The sequence below is a fragment of the Carlito syrichta genome, unplaced genomic scaffold (genome assembly GCF_000164805.1).
Source record: "Carlito syrichta isolate Samal-C Ts95f unplaced genomic scaffold, Tarsius_syrichta-2.0.1 Scaffold307639, whole genome shotgun sequence".
NCBI lineage: Eukaryota > Metazoa > Chordata > Mammalia > Primates > Tarsiidae > Carlito > Carlito syrichta.
Window position 1 is genome coordinate 402,991 of NW_007251735.1, and position 14,820 is coordinate 417,810.

At 43.5% G+C, this 14,820-nt stretch overlaps 1 protein-coding gene across 2 annotated transcripts in view; it reads right to left on the reverse strand.

The window, feature by feature from the left end:
- Positions 1-325: 325 nt before the first annotated feature.
- DNAAF4 (dynein axonemal assembly factor 4) overlaps positions 326-14,820 on the reverse strand; it is a 71,846-nt gene continuing 57,351 nt past the window's right edge. Inside the window, exons 8-10 of one of the 2 annotated variants that reach the window (XM_008064524.2) lie at positions 5,846-5,999; positions 3,430-3,535; positions 326-591 (exon numbers count right to left, since the gene is read on the reverse strand). In XM_008064524.2, the coding sequence (XP_008062715.1) occupies positions 482-591; positions 3,430-3,535; positions 5,846-5,999 (370 nt within the window). In that variant the 3' untranslated portion in view covers positions 326-481. The remainder of the gene's footprint in view (positions 592-3,429; positions 3,536-5,845; positions 6,000-14,820) is intronic. The other variant, XM_008064525.2, reaches the window with a different exon arrangement.

Here is a 14,820-nt window from a genome sequence, read left to right on the forward strand (position 1 = left end):
TAAAAAAAAAAAAAAAAAAGAATTAAAATAGAGTTTTTTTTGAGTCGACGTCTCACTCTGTCACCCAGGCTGAAGTGTTGTGGCACGCTCATGTCCACCGCAGCCTTGACCTGCTGGTTCAGGTGATCCTTCCACCTCAGCCTTCCAAGTAGCTGGAACTGCAGGCATCTGCCACCATGCCCGGCTAATTTTTGCTTTTAAATTTATTGTGTAGATGAGGTCTCACCAAGTTGCCCAGGCTGGTCTCAAACCCATGGGCTCAGGTGATCCTCTCACCTCGGTCTCCCAAAGTTCTGGGATTACAGGCGTGAGCCACCATGCCCTGCAAACATTTCATTTTCTATAGATTTATCATATTTTTCCCTTTACAGAACTAAAGTACAAAAAGCAATTCTACACAATCATCCATTATAGGTACAAAGATTCATAATGTATCCAGCTTTTTTTGAAAAACTTAATACCTAGTTGCTTCCAGTAGTCATTAAGATTTTAGTTCTGTTCCTTGAATTACATTCCGAATCTTCTCAGCATCATTTTGGACTATCTTGTTGGATGGATCAATCTTAAGTGCAGCTTCATAATCCTGTAGGCCTATATTTATATAGAAATGATGATCAATAAAATAAATATTTAATAAGTATTTGTCTTATCTGCAATCACTTTTTAATTTATTTATTATTATTATTATTACTATTTGAGTTGGAATCTCACTCTGTCACCCACCCTGGAGTGCAGTGGCACTCTCATGGCCATCACAGCCTCGACTGCTGGGCTCAGGCGATCTTTCCGCCTCAGCCTTCCAAGTAGCTGGAACTACAGGCACACGCCAACATGCCCAGCTGATTTTTTTTTTTTTTTTTTTTTATTTTAGAGATGAGGTCTTGCCAAGTTGCCCAAGCTGGTCTTGAACCTGTGGGCTCAGGCAATCCTCTCAGCCTCCCAAAGTGCTAGGATTATAGGCATGAGCCACCACGTATGGCCAATGAGACTTTTTTTAAAGGATGGGGCATATAAACTTAATTTGGATATTTTGGTTAGAGAAATCCCCTAAAAATGAAAGAACCAAGTTTAAAAACAAACCCAAGCCAGGCATGCCATGGCTCACGCTTAAAATCTCAGTACTTTGGGAGGTGGAAGTGAGGCGATTACCTGAGCTCAGGGGTTTGAGACCATCCTGAGCAACATGGCAAGACCTCGTCTCTACAATAAATCAAAAATTCACCCAGGCATGGTGACTCATCCCTGTGGTTGCAGCTACTTGGAAGATTGAGAGAAGGATTACCTGGGCCCAGGAGTTTGAGAACAGCCTGAGCAATTTGTGGAGACCTTGTCTCTACAATAAATAAAAAAAAAATGGGGCCAGGCACTGGGATTACTCAAGCCCGTAATCCCAGCATTTTGGGAGGCTGAGGTGACGGGATTGCCTGAGTTCACAGGTTCGAGAACAGCCTGGGCAACTTGGCGAGACCTCATCTCTACAATAAATCAAAATATTAGCCAGGGTAGTAGCACGCACCAGTAGTTCCAGCTACTTGGAAGGCTGAGGTGGAAAGATCGCCTTAGCCCAGCAGGTCGAGGCTGGGGTGGCCATTAGCATGCCACTGCACTCCAGCCTGGGCGACAGAGTGAGACTCCAACTCAAAAAATAAAAAATAAAAAAATTAGCTGGGTGTGGTGGTGCGCACCTGTGGTTCCAGCTACTTGTAAGGCTGAGGTGGAAGATTCACTTGAACCCAGCAGGTCGAGGCTGCAGTGGCTGTGAGCGTGCCACTGCACTCCATTCTGGGCGACAGAGTGTGACTCCAACTCAAAAAAATAAAAGACTTGGGCTATTATAAATTTTGTCTTTGGACACTATGAGTAACTGCAGATAGTCCCTGAATATATCAAAAAAGAAATATAATCATTGTTCATGCACTGTGGCAGTGCAGTTACTTCTGAGACTATGTACATACATACAGGATATGACCAAGGCAACTATCTGTATTGTATTATTGTATTGTATTTTTTTTTAATAGGAGTCTCACTCTGTTGCCCAGGCTGGATAGAGTGCAGTGGCACGCTCACAGTCACCTCAGCCTTGACCTGCTGGGCTCAGGTGATCCTTCCACCTCAGCCTTCCAAGTAGCTGGAACCACAAGCATGTGCCACCATGTCTGGCTAATTTTTTTATTTATTGTCAAGAGGAGGTCTCACAATGTTGCCCAAGTTGGTCTCAAATCAGTGGGCTCATGCAATCCTTTCACCTCTGTCTCCCAGAGTGCTGGGATTACAGCTGTGAGCCACTATAACTGACCACAACTCATTTTGAAATTTCTATTATGTTTCTTTATCTTCCTCTCTCTCTCTCTCTCTCTCTCTCCTTCCTTCCTTCCTTTCTTCCTTCCTTCCTTTCTGTAGGAGTCTCACTCTGTCACCCATGCTGGAGGGCAGTGGCATGCTCACGGTCACAACAGCCTCGACCTGCTCAGATGATCCTTTCACCTCAGCCTTCCAAGTAGCTAGAACCACAGGCACGTACCACCACACCTGGCTAATTTTTTATTTATTGTAGAAATGAGGTCTCCCCAAGTTGCCCAGGCTGTTCTCGAACCCTTGGGCTCAGGCAATCCTCTCACCTCTGTGTCCCAAAGTGCTAGGATTATAGGCATGAGCCATGATGCCCGGGCTGAGCCACCATTCCTGGCACATATATATTTATAGAAAACTTGTTAGATAATACAACATTTTCCTAGACCAAAACTTGTTTACATTTTAATTCTCTTCCACAATTAATTTTTAAAATATAATCTGAGGCCAGGCTTAGTATCTCACGCCTATGGTTCCAGCTACTTGCAAGGTTGAGGCGAAAGGATCTCCTGAGCCCAGCGGGTTGAAGCTGTGGTGGCCATGAGCATACCACTGCACTCCAGCCTGGGTGACAGTGAGACTCCTACTCAAATACATAAATAATTTAAAAATCTTTTTATTTTCTTTGTGTGTTATGGGCTCATTCTATAACCCAGACTGGAGTACAGTAGCACGATCATGGTTCAGCGTAGTATCCACCTCCTGGGCTCAGTTAATTCTTCCACTTCAGCTTCTGGAGTAGCTGGAATTACAGACACCACCACCCCACCTGGCTAATTTTTTACTTTTTTTTATAGAGATAGGGTCTTGCTGTGATGCCCAGGTTGGTCTCAAACTCCAGGGTTCAAGCAATTCTCGTGCCTTGGTTCCCAAAGTGCTGAGATTTCAGGCATGGGCCACCACTCCCAGCCTCAAAATAATTTTTACTTTGTTAGATATGTTGCAAATATTGCAAAGAATAAATTAAATGCTAAAAATACAAAAGAAGAGAGTCTTAAAAAGTCATGATCTTAAATAATACCAATGATATTTTCTTCAGATTATAATTTAAAACTTAAAAGACTTCTATTAATTTCTTACCTTCTACATACAATTCTAGTTGACAAAATGCTGTTCCACGTCGTACATATGCTTTCATTCTTGCATTAGCATTGTCTGCAACAGGTGGCACCAATAATTCCAGTGCCTTACAAAAATATGCATATGCTTAATAAGAGAAACATACAATTTCCTAACTTAAGCTTGAGCAAAAACATGCTAACAATTCTAATTTTAAAACAAACTTCAAGCCCTCACTTATCTAAAATTTTGGCTTAGCTGACTCACCTAGATTTATCAAATATATATATATATGTATATTTATGTTAGCAGTTTAAGTTTTCAGTTGTTCAGATTCATAGTCCCCAAAATTATGATTTGGCTTATCATTTGAAACCTCTACAGCTTTACCTTTACTAGCAGGAATGATTAAATAGTATTTGTGGGTTTTTGTATTCAAATTGGGTAATTCCATTTATTCATTCATTTAATAAATATTTGTTTGTGATAGAGAAAAACAGGATCATAAAAATATGATGAGATCAAAGAATGAGTATTTGGTTGTATACTCCATATCCTCAATCTGAAAGAGGCACCTAAGTGACTTTGCACATGATGTTCCCTTATTTATTTGTTTGTTTATTTTTGAGTCAAAGTCTCACTCTGTCACTCAGGCTCAAGTGCAGGGAGATGCTCAGGGCCACCACAGCCTCGTCCTGTTTGGCTCCGGTGATCTTCCTTCCGCCTCCACCTCAGCTTCCTTCCAAGTAGCTGGAACTAGAGGCACCCACCACCACGCCTGGCTAATTTTTTGATTTATTGTAGAGATGAGGTCTTGCCAAGTTGCCCAGGCTGGTATCAAACCTCTAGGCTCAGGCAATCCTCTAGTCTCTGCCTCCCAAAGTGCTGGGATTACAGGCGTGAGCCACTGTGTTGGGCCATGATGCTCCCTTAAAACAAGTTACCCTTTTTTTTTTTTCCAGTTGTAGTTTCACTCGGTTGCCCAGACTGGAGTGCAGTGGCCGCTCCTGGTCACCGCAGCCTCTGGTGATCCTTCCGCCTCAGCATTCCGAGTAGCCGGAATTACAGGCATGCGCTACCATGCCCAGCTGATTTTTTGATTTATTGTAGAGATGAATCTCGCTGCCCAGGCAGGCCCAGGCAGGTCTTGAACCCGCGGGCTCAGGCAATCCACTCACCTGAGCCTCCCAAAGGCGCGGGATTACAGGCTGAGCCACCAACCCAGGTTTATTTTATTTTATTTTTTGAGTTGAAGTCTCACTCTGTCACCCAGACTGGAGTGCAGTGGCCATTCCCAGCCACCGCAGCCTTGACCTGCTGGGCTCCGTTGATCCTTTCGCCTCAGCCTTCCAAGTAGCTGGAACTACAGGTGCGCGCTACCACACACGGCTAATTTTTTTGATTTATTGTAGAGATGGGGTCTCGCCAAGTTGCCCAGGTGGGTCTCGAACCCACGGGCTCAGGCAATCCACTCACTTCGGCCTCTCAAAGTGCTGGAATTACAGGCTGAGCCACTGAGCCCGGCCTAAGTTACCCTATTTTACAAGGAAAAAAGAAAAAGCTGTAGAAGTTCAAGACATTCACATGAAATATTAGTAGTAGAAATTAGAATGTACTAAGTTACCCTGAAAATGAGAAAATGATTACAGAGACATCCTTTTACTGTGCAAATCTCAGAGATAACAAGGGACTTAAGTCTGAGAAACCCTAATAAGAAAAAGGGAACCTGGCACAGTGGCTCACACCTATAATCCCAGCACTTCGGGAAGCGGAAGATAGAGAATTGCCTGAGCCCAGGGATTCCAGACCAGCCTCATTGCTACAATAAATACAAAATTAGCCAGGTGTGTTAGCAGGCACCTGCAGTTCCAGCTACTTGGAAGGTTGAGACAGTAGGATCATCTGGGCCTAGTAGGTCGAGGCTGTGGTGGCTATGAGCATACCACTGAACTCCAGCCTGGGTGACAGAGTGAGACTCTGACTCAAAAAAAAAAGACAAAGGGTGAGAACTGACAACCATTTACTCATTTCCTCATGAACTTCAACTGATACACCAAGGCCGTACAGTAATAGCTTATTTCTAATATAATTAGAAGTCTAAGCCAGGTGTGGTGGCACACGCCTGTAATCCCAATACTTTGGGAGGCCAAGGTGAGAGGATTGCCTGAGTCTAGGGGTTTGAGACCAGCCTGGGCAACTTGGCAAGACCTCATCGCTATAATAAATAATAATTTAAAAAATTAACCGAACGTGGTAGCACATGCCTGTAATTCCAGCTACTTGGAAGGAAGGCTGAGGCGAAAGAATTACCTGAGACCATCACATCAATGCTGCAGTAGCCGTGAGTGTGCCACTGTACTCCAGTCTGGGCAACAGATTGAGTCTCCAACTCAAAAAAAAAAAAAAAAAAGAATCATATATAAATAGATATACATACCTTAGAAGAATCTTCAATAGCCTTGTGTAAATTTTTTAATTTTAGGTGGCAAGCAGCCCGATTCAGATACAGTAGTGGAATTTTATTATTTAATTTTATGGCTAAGTTGAATGCATTGATAGCTGCCAAATAGTTTTCTGTTGCAAACAATTTGCTAATGAGACAAAAACAGAAAAGAAAAACAATATAACATTGAAACAGAAATACTATTTTACAATAGTATTTGGCAAAGGGAATGGCTTAACTCTATGTATTCCCTGTAGGATAGACTGCTGGCTGCACCGACTCCATCTCTCTTCCACATACACCAGCAGGTAATTGGAAGGGGATGGACCTCACTCCCGTCTCCACAGATAGCCATCATTAATTTAAGCCAGTAGACATATTTCTATCCCCGCCTCCGCTACAATGACTGACTCAGTGATGGGCTTGTAACCTGTACTGATCTATTCAGAATGAAGCCTGTGACTGGTTTCAAAGTTGGAGGATGAAACGCTGGGAAAACTTCTCCCCCTGCTGGATACGAATGAAGAACGCATACAGCCGAAATTGCTGCTCACCATTTTTAATACTATGGGAAGAGCTAGCACTAGAATAAAGCTGTTATGCACTTTGCGAGGTGGAGGTGGAAGGATCCTTGAGGCAAGGAATTTAAGAACAGCCTGGACAACACAGACTCCCCTCGACCTCTACCAAACAAAAACAAAAACAAATGATTATGACTGTATTTCAATACAACCTCATTTAAAAAATAATAAAACTGTTACTGTGGAAGTATGGAAGGAATAAAAAGGCAGAACGAAACTGAGTCCTAGGCAGGCACTATGGCTCATGCTTATAAGCTTATAATCCACTTTGGGAGGCAGAGGCAAGAGGACAGCCTGAGCCCAGGGGTTTGAGACCAGCCTGGGCAATTTGGTGAGACCTCTTCTCTACAATAAATCAAAAAATTAGCTGGGCGTGGTGGTATGCACCTGTGGTTCCAGCTACTTGGAAGGCTAAGGTGGAGGGATCACCTGTGCCCAGCAGGTCGAGGCTGCAGTGGCCGTGATGCCGCTGCGCTCCAACCTGGGTGACAGAGTAAGACTCCAACTAGGAAAGGAGGGAGGGAGGGAGGAAGAAAGAAGAAACAAAGTCCTTCATGATACAGTTAAGCTGCTGGATCAAAATTTACCTGGAACTGGGTACGGTGACTCATGCCTGTAATCCCAGCACTTTGGAAGGCAGAGGTGAGAGGATTGCCTGAACTCAGGGGTTTGAGACCCGCCTGGACAACTTGGCTAGACATCATCTCTACAATAAATAAAAAATTAGCCGGGTATGGTAGCACGCATCTGTGGTCCCAGCTACTTGGAAGGATGAGGCGGAAGGATCACCTGACCTAGCAGGTCGGGGCTGCAGCGGCTGTGAGCATGCTACTGCACGCTAGCCTGGGCAACAGAGTGAGACTCCGATTCAAAAAAAAAACAATCAAAACAAAAAACCCAATACTTTGTATTCATTTCCATTAGCTTATTCTGCATACTTTGCTGCTATAGAATATTAAACACAACGACATCAAAAGTAGACCTATAAATTATGCAGCCTTTTATGAATAAAAGGTAAGATGACACCATTGTGACATCTTTTTTTTGTTTTTTTTTTTTTGGGGTGTTGGAGTCTCACTCTGTCGCACAGGCTGGAGGGCAGTGGCACGCTCCCGGCCACTGCATCCTCGACCTGCTGGGCTCCGAAGATCCTTCCGCCTCAGCCTTCCAAGTAGCCGAACTACAGGTGCACACTACCATGCCCATCTAATTTTTTGATTTATTGTAGAGATGAGGTCTCATCAAGTTGTCCGGGCAGGTCTCGAATCTGCAGGCTCAGGCAATCCACTCGTCTCAGCCTCCCAAAGTACTGGGATTACAGGACATCTAACTTAAGCTGAACTCAAGCTTAACATAATTTGTACAAACTAGAAAAGCTAATTCTGTGGGAACAGTTTACATTTCTGAAATGCCTCATATCAGCTAGGATATTTCTGACCACAAGTAAGAAAATCCCAACTCAAATTGATTTAAAACAAGTAAAGAAATATATTATCTCACATTTTAAAAAATTTTATTTATTTTATTTATTTATTTTATTTTTTTGAGTTGGAGTCTCAGTCTGTCGCCCAGATTGGAGTGCAGTGGCCGCTCCCAGCCACCGCAGCCTTGACCTGCTGGGCTCCAGCGATCCTTCTGCCTCAGCCTTCCGAGTAGCCGGAATTACAGGCATGCGCTACCACGCCCGGCTGATTTTTTGATTTATTATAGAGATGAGGTCTCGCTGCCCAGGCGGGTCTCGAACCGGTGGGCTCAGGCAATCCACTCACCTCAGCCTCCCAAAGGCGTGGGATTACAGGCTGAGCCACTGAGCCCGGCCTATTTATTTTATTTTATATTTTATTTTGAGAAAGCAGGATTTATTAAGAGGCCAGAAAAGTTCCTGTCTGAGCGAGAGGGGACCCAAAGGGGTTGCCCAATTTCAATTTTAAATGTCCAGAGGGAAGAGGCTCCATGGCCAATATCATCAGCAGCTCAAAGAAGTTATCATTGCCTCAGGTTCTTCCCATCTCTCTGTTCTACTGTATTCAGCAGAAACTTCATGCCAGGGCTGATTTTCCTCTTGGATATATCAGTTCAAGGTGGCACATTCAGGCATAATATCCAGCAGAGGAAAAGTCAACAGTACTTTCCAGTATATGCTCCCTAAGAGCAAGAAAACTTTTCCCAGAAACCTCCCAGTTTACCTCCTTTCATCTCTCCTTGACCAAAAGTACCTACATTTTTTTTAAAGTGTTTCTTTTCCTCTCTTCCTCTTCTGTCTCTCTCTCTCTCTCTCTGTTTCTCTCTGACCTTTCCCTTCTTCTCTCCCCAGTTTTACTCCTCAGTACTATATATATATATATATATATATTTTTTTTTTTTTTTTTTTTTTTTTTTTTGAGACAGCATCTCTCTGTTGACCAGGCTTGAGTGCAATGGCACAATCATTGCTCACTGACACCTCGATCTCCTGGGTTCAAGCAATTCTCCCGCCTTGGCCTACTGGGATTATAGGCATGTGCCACTATGCCCAGATAATTTTTATATTTTTGTACAGATAGGGTCTCCTTGTGTTGCTCAGGCTGGTCTCAAACTCTTGGCCTCAAGCAGTCCTCCTACCTCAGCATCCAAAAATGCTGGAATTATAGGCGTGAGCCACCATGCCTGGCCTGGTTGGAACATTTTAAAAAATGCAAAAACATGACCATCCTTCCATGTTAGTAAATAGAGAGATACATTTTTACAGAGTATGTATAATACACAAATTATTCCCCAAATTTCTGAAACCAGTTTCCTCCTACTGAAGTACATTTAGGAGTCTTGTTTCCCAATATTTCTTTTTTTAATGTTTTTTTTATTTTTTAGTTGGAATCTGTCTTCCAGGCTAGAGTGCGGTGGCACGCTCATGGCCACCGCAGCCTCGACCTGCTAGGCTCAGGCGATCCTTCCGCCTCAGTCTTTCATGTAGCTGGAACCACAAGCACACACCACCATGCCTGGCTATTGTTTCCCAATATTTCAATGCAATGTTGCTTTTATAAACATTATAATAAATATTTTTATACATACATCTTTTTTTTTTTTTTTTGAGTTGGAGTCTCATTCTGTTGCCCAGGCTGGAGTGCAGTGGTGTGCTCATGGCCACCACTAGCCTCCACGTGTTTGGCTCAGGTGATCCTTCCACCTCAGCCTTCCAAGTAGCTGGAACTACAGGCATGCGCCACCACACCCAACTAATTTTTTGATTTTATTGTAGAGATGAGGTCTCACCATGTCGCCCAGGCTGGTCTGAAACCTGTGGACTCAGGCAATCCTCTCGCCTATGCCTCCCAAAGTGCTGGGATTATAGGCATGAGCCATCACACCCAGCAGTAATTCTATTTTTTTAAAAGTTTTCAAATGGAGTTTATCAGTGAGAAGAAGAGAAGAAAAAAGGAAGACTCATGACAGAAAGATCTGCCATGGGCAAGTTTCTCTAAAAAGAAAAACTACCTGTTATTAATTTTTTTTTTTTTTGAGTTGGAGTCTCACTCTGTCACCCAGACTGGAGTGCAGTGGCCGCTCCCGGCCACCGCAGCCTCGACCTGCTGGGCTCTGGCGATCCTTCCGCCTCAGCCTTCCGAGTAGCCAGAATTACAGGCATGTGCTACCATGCCCGGCTGATTTTTTGATTTATTGTAGAGATGAGGTCTCGCCAGGCAGGTCTCGAACCCGCGGGCTCAGGCAATCCACTCACCTCAGCCTCCCAAAGGCGCGGGATTACAGGCTGAGCCACCGAGCCCGACTTTGTTTTTAATTTTTTAAGGAACCACCATAGTGTTTTCCATAGCAGCTGAACCACTTTATATCCCTACCAACAATGCATTAGGACTGTTTCTCCACATCTTCATCAACACTTGTTATTGTGTTTGTTTATTTGTTTTGTTTTGGTTTGGTTATTGTAGACGTGGGTCTTACTCTGTTGCCAAGACTGGTCTTGAACTCCTGGCCTCAAGTGATCTCCTACCTCAGCCTCCCAAAGTGCTGGGATTACAGGCATGAAGCACCATGCCTACCGGCCATTCTGAGTTATTTTTAAATACAGTGTTAGATAAGGGGCCAACTGCATTCTTTTGCACGTGGATATCTGGTTTTCCCAAGCATCATTTGTTGGAAATCATCTGACCATATACGCAGTGGTTGGTTTCTATTTATTCTATTGGTCTATATGTCTGTATCAAACTTATATTAATATACACATTTGAAGAACTTTTCCATTTTTTTGTCATCAACCTAAGTTTATAGGTATATAATGGAACGGTTATATCAGAAAAACTCTCCCAGGTTCTAAGGGAAAAAGAACTTACAATGACCAGTATTAAAAGAATCATTAGAGAAACCATTGTAGCAGAAAATATAAAGTATTTACAAATTTTAGCCAGGTGCGGTGGCTCATGCCTGTAATCCCAGCACATTGGGAGGTGGAGACGAGAGGATTTCCTGAGCCCACGGGCTCGAGACCAGCCGGACAACATGGGGAGACCTCCTCTCTACAGTGAATTGAAAAAATCAGCCAGGCGTGATGGCGTGCGCCTGTAGTTCCAGCTACTTGGAAGGCTGAAGCAGAAGGATTGCCTGAGCCCAGCAGGTCGAGACTGCAGTGGCCACGAGTGTGCCACTTCATTCGAGCCTGGGTGACAGGGTGAGATTCCAACTGAAAAAAAAAAAGTATCAAAAAATTTAATGTTTAGCCAGGCATGGTGGCTCATGCCTGTAACCCCAGCACTTTGGGAAGTGGAGGCGAGAGGATTGCCTGAGTCCAGGGGTTCGAGACCAGCCTGGGCACTTGGCAAAACCTCGTCTCTACCATAAATAAAAAAATTAGCCAGGCATGATGGTGCATGCTTGTAGTTCCAGCTACTTGGGAAGCTGAGGCAGAAGAATCACCTGAGCCCAGCAGATAGAGGCTGTAGTGGTCTTGAGTGTGCCACTACACTCCAGCCTGGACAACGGAGTGAGACTCCCACTCAAAAAAAAAAAAAAGGAAAAATTTGATGTTTAACTGTATATATTTAAACATTAATCCATATTCATATTACATTCCCTGAAATTCAGTGTCATTGTAAGTGTCCCCAAAATTTCTAGCTTTCAGAATGATTCTAAATTCAGAAATATCCAAAGTTCAAAATGAAAAAAAAAAAAGTAAACCTTTGTCTAAAGGGAGCAGCCTCTGAACACAAAATTTAAGCAGAGAAGCTAATAACCATTAAGTCTCCTCAATGCTCCAAATAAGGCAATATCAGCAAAAAGAATTATGCAAAAGTACTCATTCATTCAACACATGCTGAGTGCTTATTGTACTGAGCACACAAAAAGAACAAAAGAGACATAGACACTCGCCAACACTCTATCATTTCTATAATGACTGACTGGTTTGCCTTTGAAAAGAAACATTCTGATTGGCATTAGACAAAAGGGCCAAACATTCTGTACAAGAGTTGAGTGTGGGAGAAGCAACAAGAGGCAGGAATGATGAGAAAGAAACAATGTAAAGAGGGAAAGAAGACATGAGAGAGAGAGAAGTAGCAGGGCTTAGACACAGCAAGGAGGGCAGGAAGCAATACATATTCCATCAGAAGGCAAAACAGTCTGTGAGTAATAGGAAGGAACTCTAAGTCACCAGCTACTCAAAGGACTCTGAAAGTTCTTATCTCTTTTAGCATCTTTTATGGGTGAAAAACATTCCTGGGCATCTCAAGAGTTTCCAAGGCTAAGTATTAGTGTGCCTTAGGGAAAGCACATCAACCATTACAATTTAGCACCCAGAAGAGAAGGAGGAAAACTATACTGCATACTAAATAAAATGATAAGTTAAGCAATAATAGGTATTGTACTTGCACTTGTCAGGGTTTTCTGGATAAAAAGAACTAATGGGACTTATATAGAAACATAGAAAGAGATTTATTAAGAGGTACTGGCTCATGCAATTACGGAGGCTGAGAAGTCCCACAATCCTCTCATCTGCAAGCTAGAGGCCCAAGAAAGCCAGTAATGTAGTTCCAATCCAAGCCTAAAGGCCTAAGAACTAGGGGAACCAATGATGTAAATCCCAAATCTGAAGGCCCAAGAACTAGGAGCACTGATGTCCAAGGATAGGAGATGGATGTCTCAGTTCAGAATGAAGAGTGAATTTGACCTTCCTCTGTTTTTTTTCTTTTTTTTCTTTTTTTGAGTCAGAGTCTCATTCTGTCACCCAGGCTAGAGTGCAGTGGCATGCCCATAGCCACCTCGGCCTCGACTTGCTGGGCTCAGACAATTCTTTTGCCAAAGTCTTCCAAGTAGCTGGACCCACTGGCATGCACCACCATGCCCGACTGATTTTTTTGATTTATTGTAGAGACGAGGTCTTACCATGTTGCTCAGGCTGTTCTTAAACCCCTGGGCTCAGGCAATCTTCTCACCTCCGCTTCCCAAAGTGCTGGGATTACAGGCTTGAGCCACCATGCCTGGCCCTCTGCCTTATTTTTCTATCTGGTCCCTCAACAGAATGAATGATGCTCACTCACATTGATGAGGCTGGGTCTTAGTCAGTATACTGATTCAAATACTAATCTCTTCTGGAAACACACAGACATACTGAGAAATAATGTTTTTATCAGATATCTGGGCATCTTTAGACTGGTCAAGTTGACATATACATTTATTTTTTATTTTTATTTTTGTTTTTTGAGTCAGAGTCTTACTCTGTTGCCCAGGCTGGAGTGCAGTAGCATGTTTACAGCCACTGCAGCCTCGACCTGCTGGGCTCAGGCGATCCTTCTGTCTCAGCCTTCTAAGTAGCTGGAAATACAGGTGCACACCACCACACCCAGCTAATTTTTTGATTTACTGTAGAGACAAGGTCTTGCCAAGTTGCCTAGGTTGGTCTCGAGCCCTTGGACTCTGGCAATCCTCTCATCACCGCCTCCCAAAGTGCTGGGATTACAGGCGTGAGTCACCATGCCTGACTGCCTGCAACTCTTTTTTTTTTTTTTGAGTCAGAGTCTCACTCTGTAGCCCAGGCTGGAGTGCAGTGGCTCAGTGCTCATGGCCACTGCAGCCTCGACCTGCTGGGCTCAGGTGATCCTTCTGCCTCAGTCTTTCAAGTAGCTGGAACTACAAGCAAGTGCCACCATGCCTGGCTAATTTTTTGATTTATTATAGAGATGAGGTCTCGCCAAGCTGCCCAGACTGGGCTGGAACCCATGAGCTCACGCAACCCTCTCACCTCAGCCTCCCAAAGTACTGCAGGGATTACAGACTGAGCCACCCAGACTGGAATGCAGTGGTATGCTCACGGCCACCGCAGCTTCGACCTGCTGGGCTCAGGTGATCCTTCCGCCTCAGTCTTCCAAGTAACGGGAACTATAGGCACGTGCCACCATACCCAACTAATTTTGTGATTTATTGTAAAGATAAAGTCTCACCAAGTTGCCCAGACTACGATATATACAGCATCCATCTGGGATGCACTGGTCCCTTGGGACCTGAGGGGCAAAAGGAACATGAAGTTTATGCTGATTGCTATGCCTTAAATAATAAAGTCTTCTGTCTCTGATCCATGAGTCTCTTGTGTTCTGCTGGCATCCATAAAATTATGATAGAGTAATCCTCTCACAGTTCTTGCCAGGCATGAACCAAAACATAAATGCTGGGAGGAAATTTTATTTGTAAAGTAGGACTATATACTATATTGGGAGAAAATGGTAACGGGTAGTTAATGATCAGCATCAACAGTTCAATGTAACATAAACAGACATCCAGACAAGCAGATGGAATCCAGCAATGGAAAATTCAGAAGCAGTAAACACACAGAAATTCAGACAAGCTGGTACTAGAGAAATCTGTCACCAAGTAGCAAGCTACTGCATACCAAGCTGGGGTTCAGAAGCAGAATTAAACTGGGTGGCAAGAGGAAACCCAAGAGCAAAACAGAGTCTCAATCTTAAAAGGACTAGTGTCTTAGGATGGCTATAAAATCTGGCACTTTAGGCAGACAGAATAAACAGAAAATCCACACACTAGAATTGGGGTAGAAGGTAATTTTATGTAATAACAGTAATATGATGCTGGGGACTAGATTGTAAAATTATACATTCTTAATTCCCTCCTATATCACATTAGAATTTGCTTTAGAAAGTGAGGTGTGAGCCCGTGGGTTCGAGAGCAGCCAGGGCAACTTGGCGAGACCTCATCTCTATAATAAAATAAAAAATTAGCTGGGAGTGGTAGCATGCACCTGTAGTTCAGGCTACTTGGGAGGCTGAGGCGGAAGGATCACCAGAGCCCAGTCGGTTGATGCTGGGGTGGCTATGAGTGTGCCACTGTACTACAGCTGACAGAGTGAAACTCCAACTCAAAAAAAAAAAAAAAAAAAAAAAAGGGGGG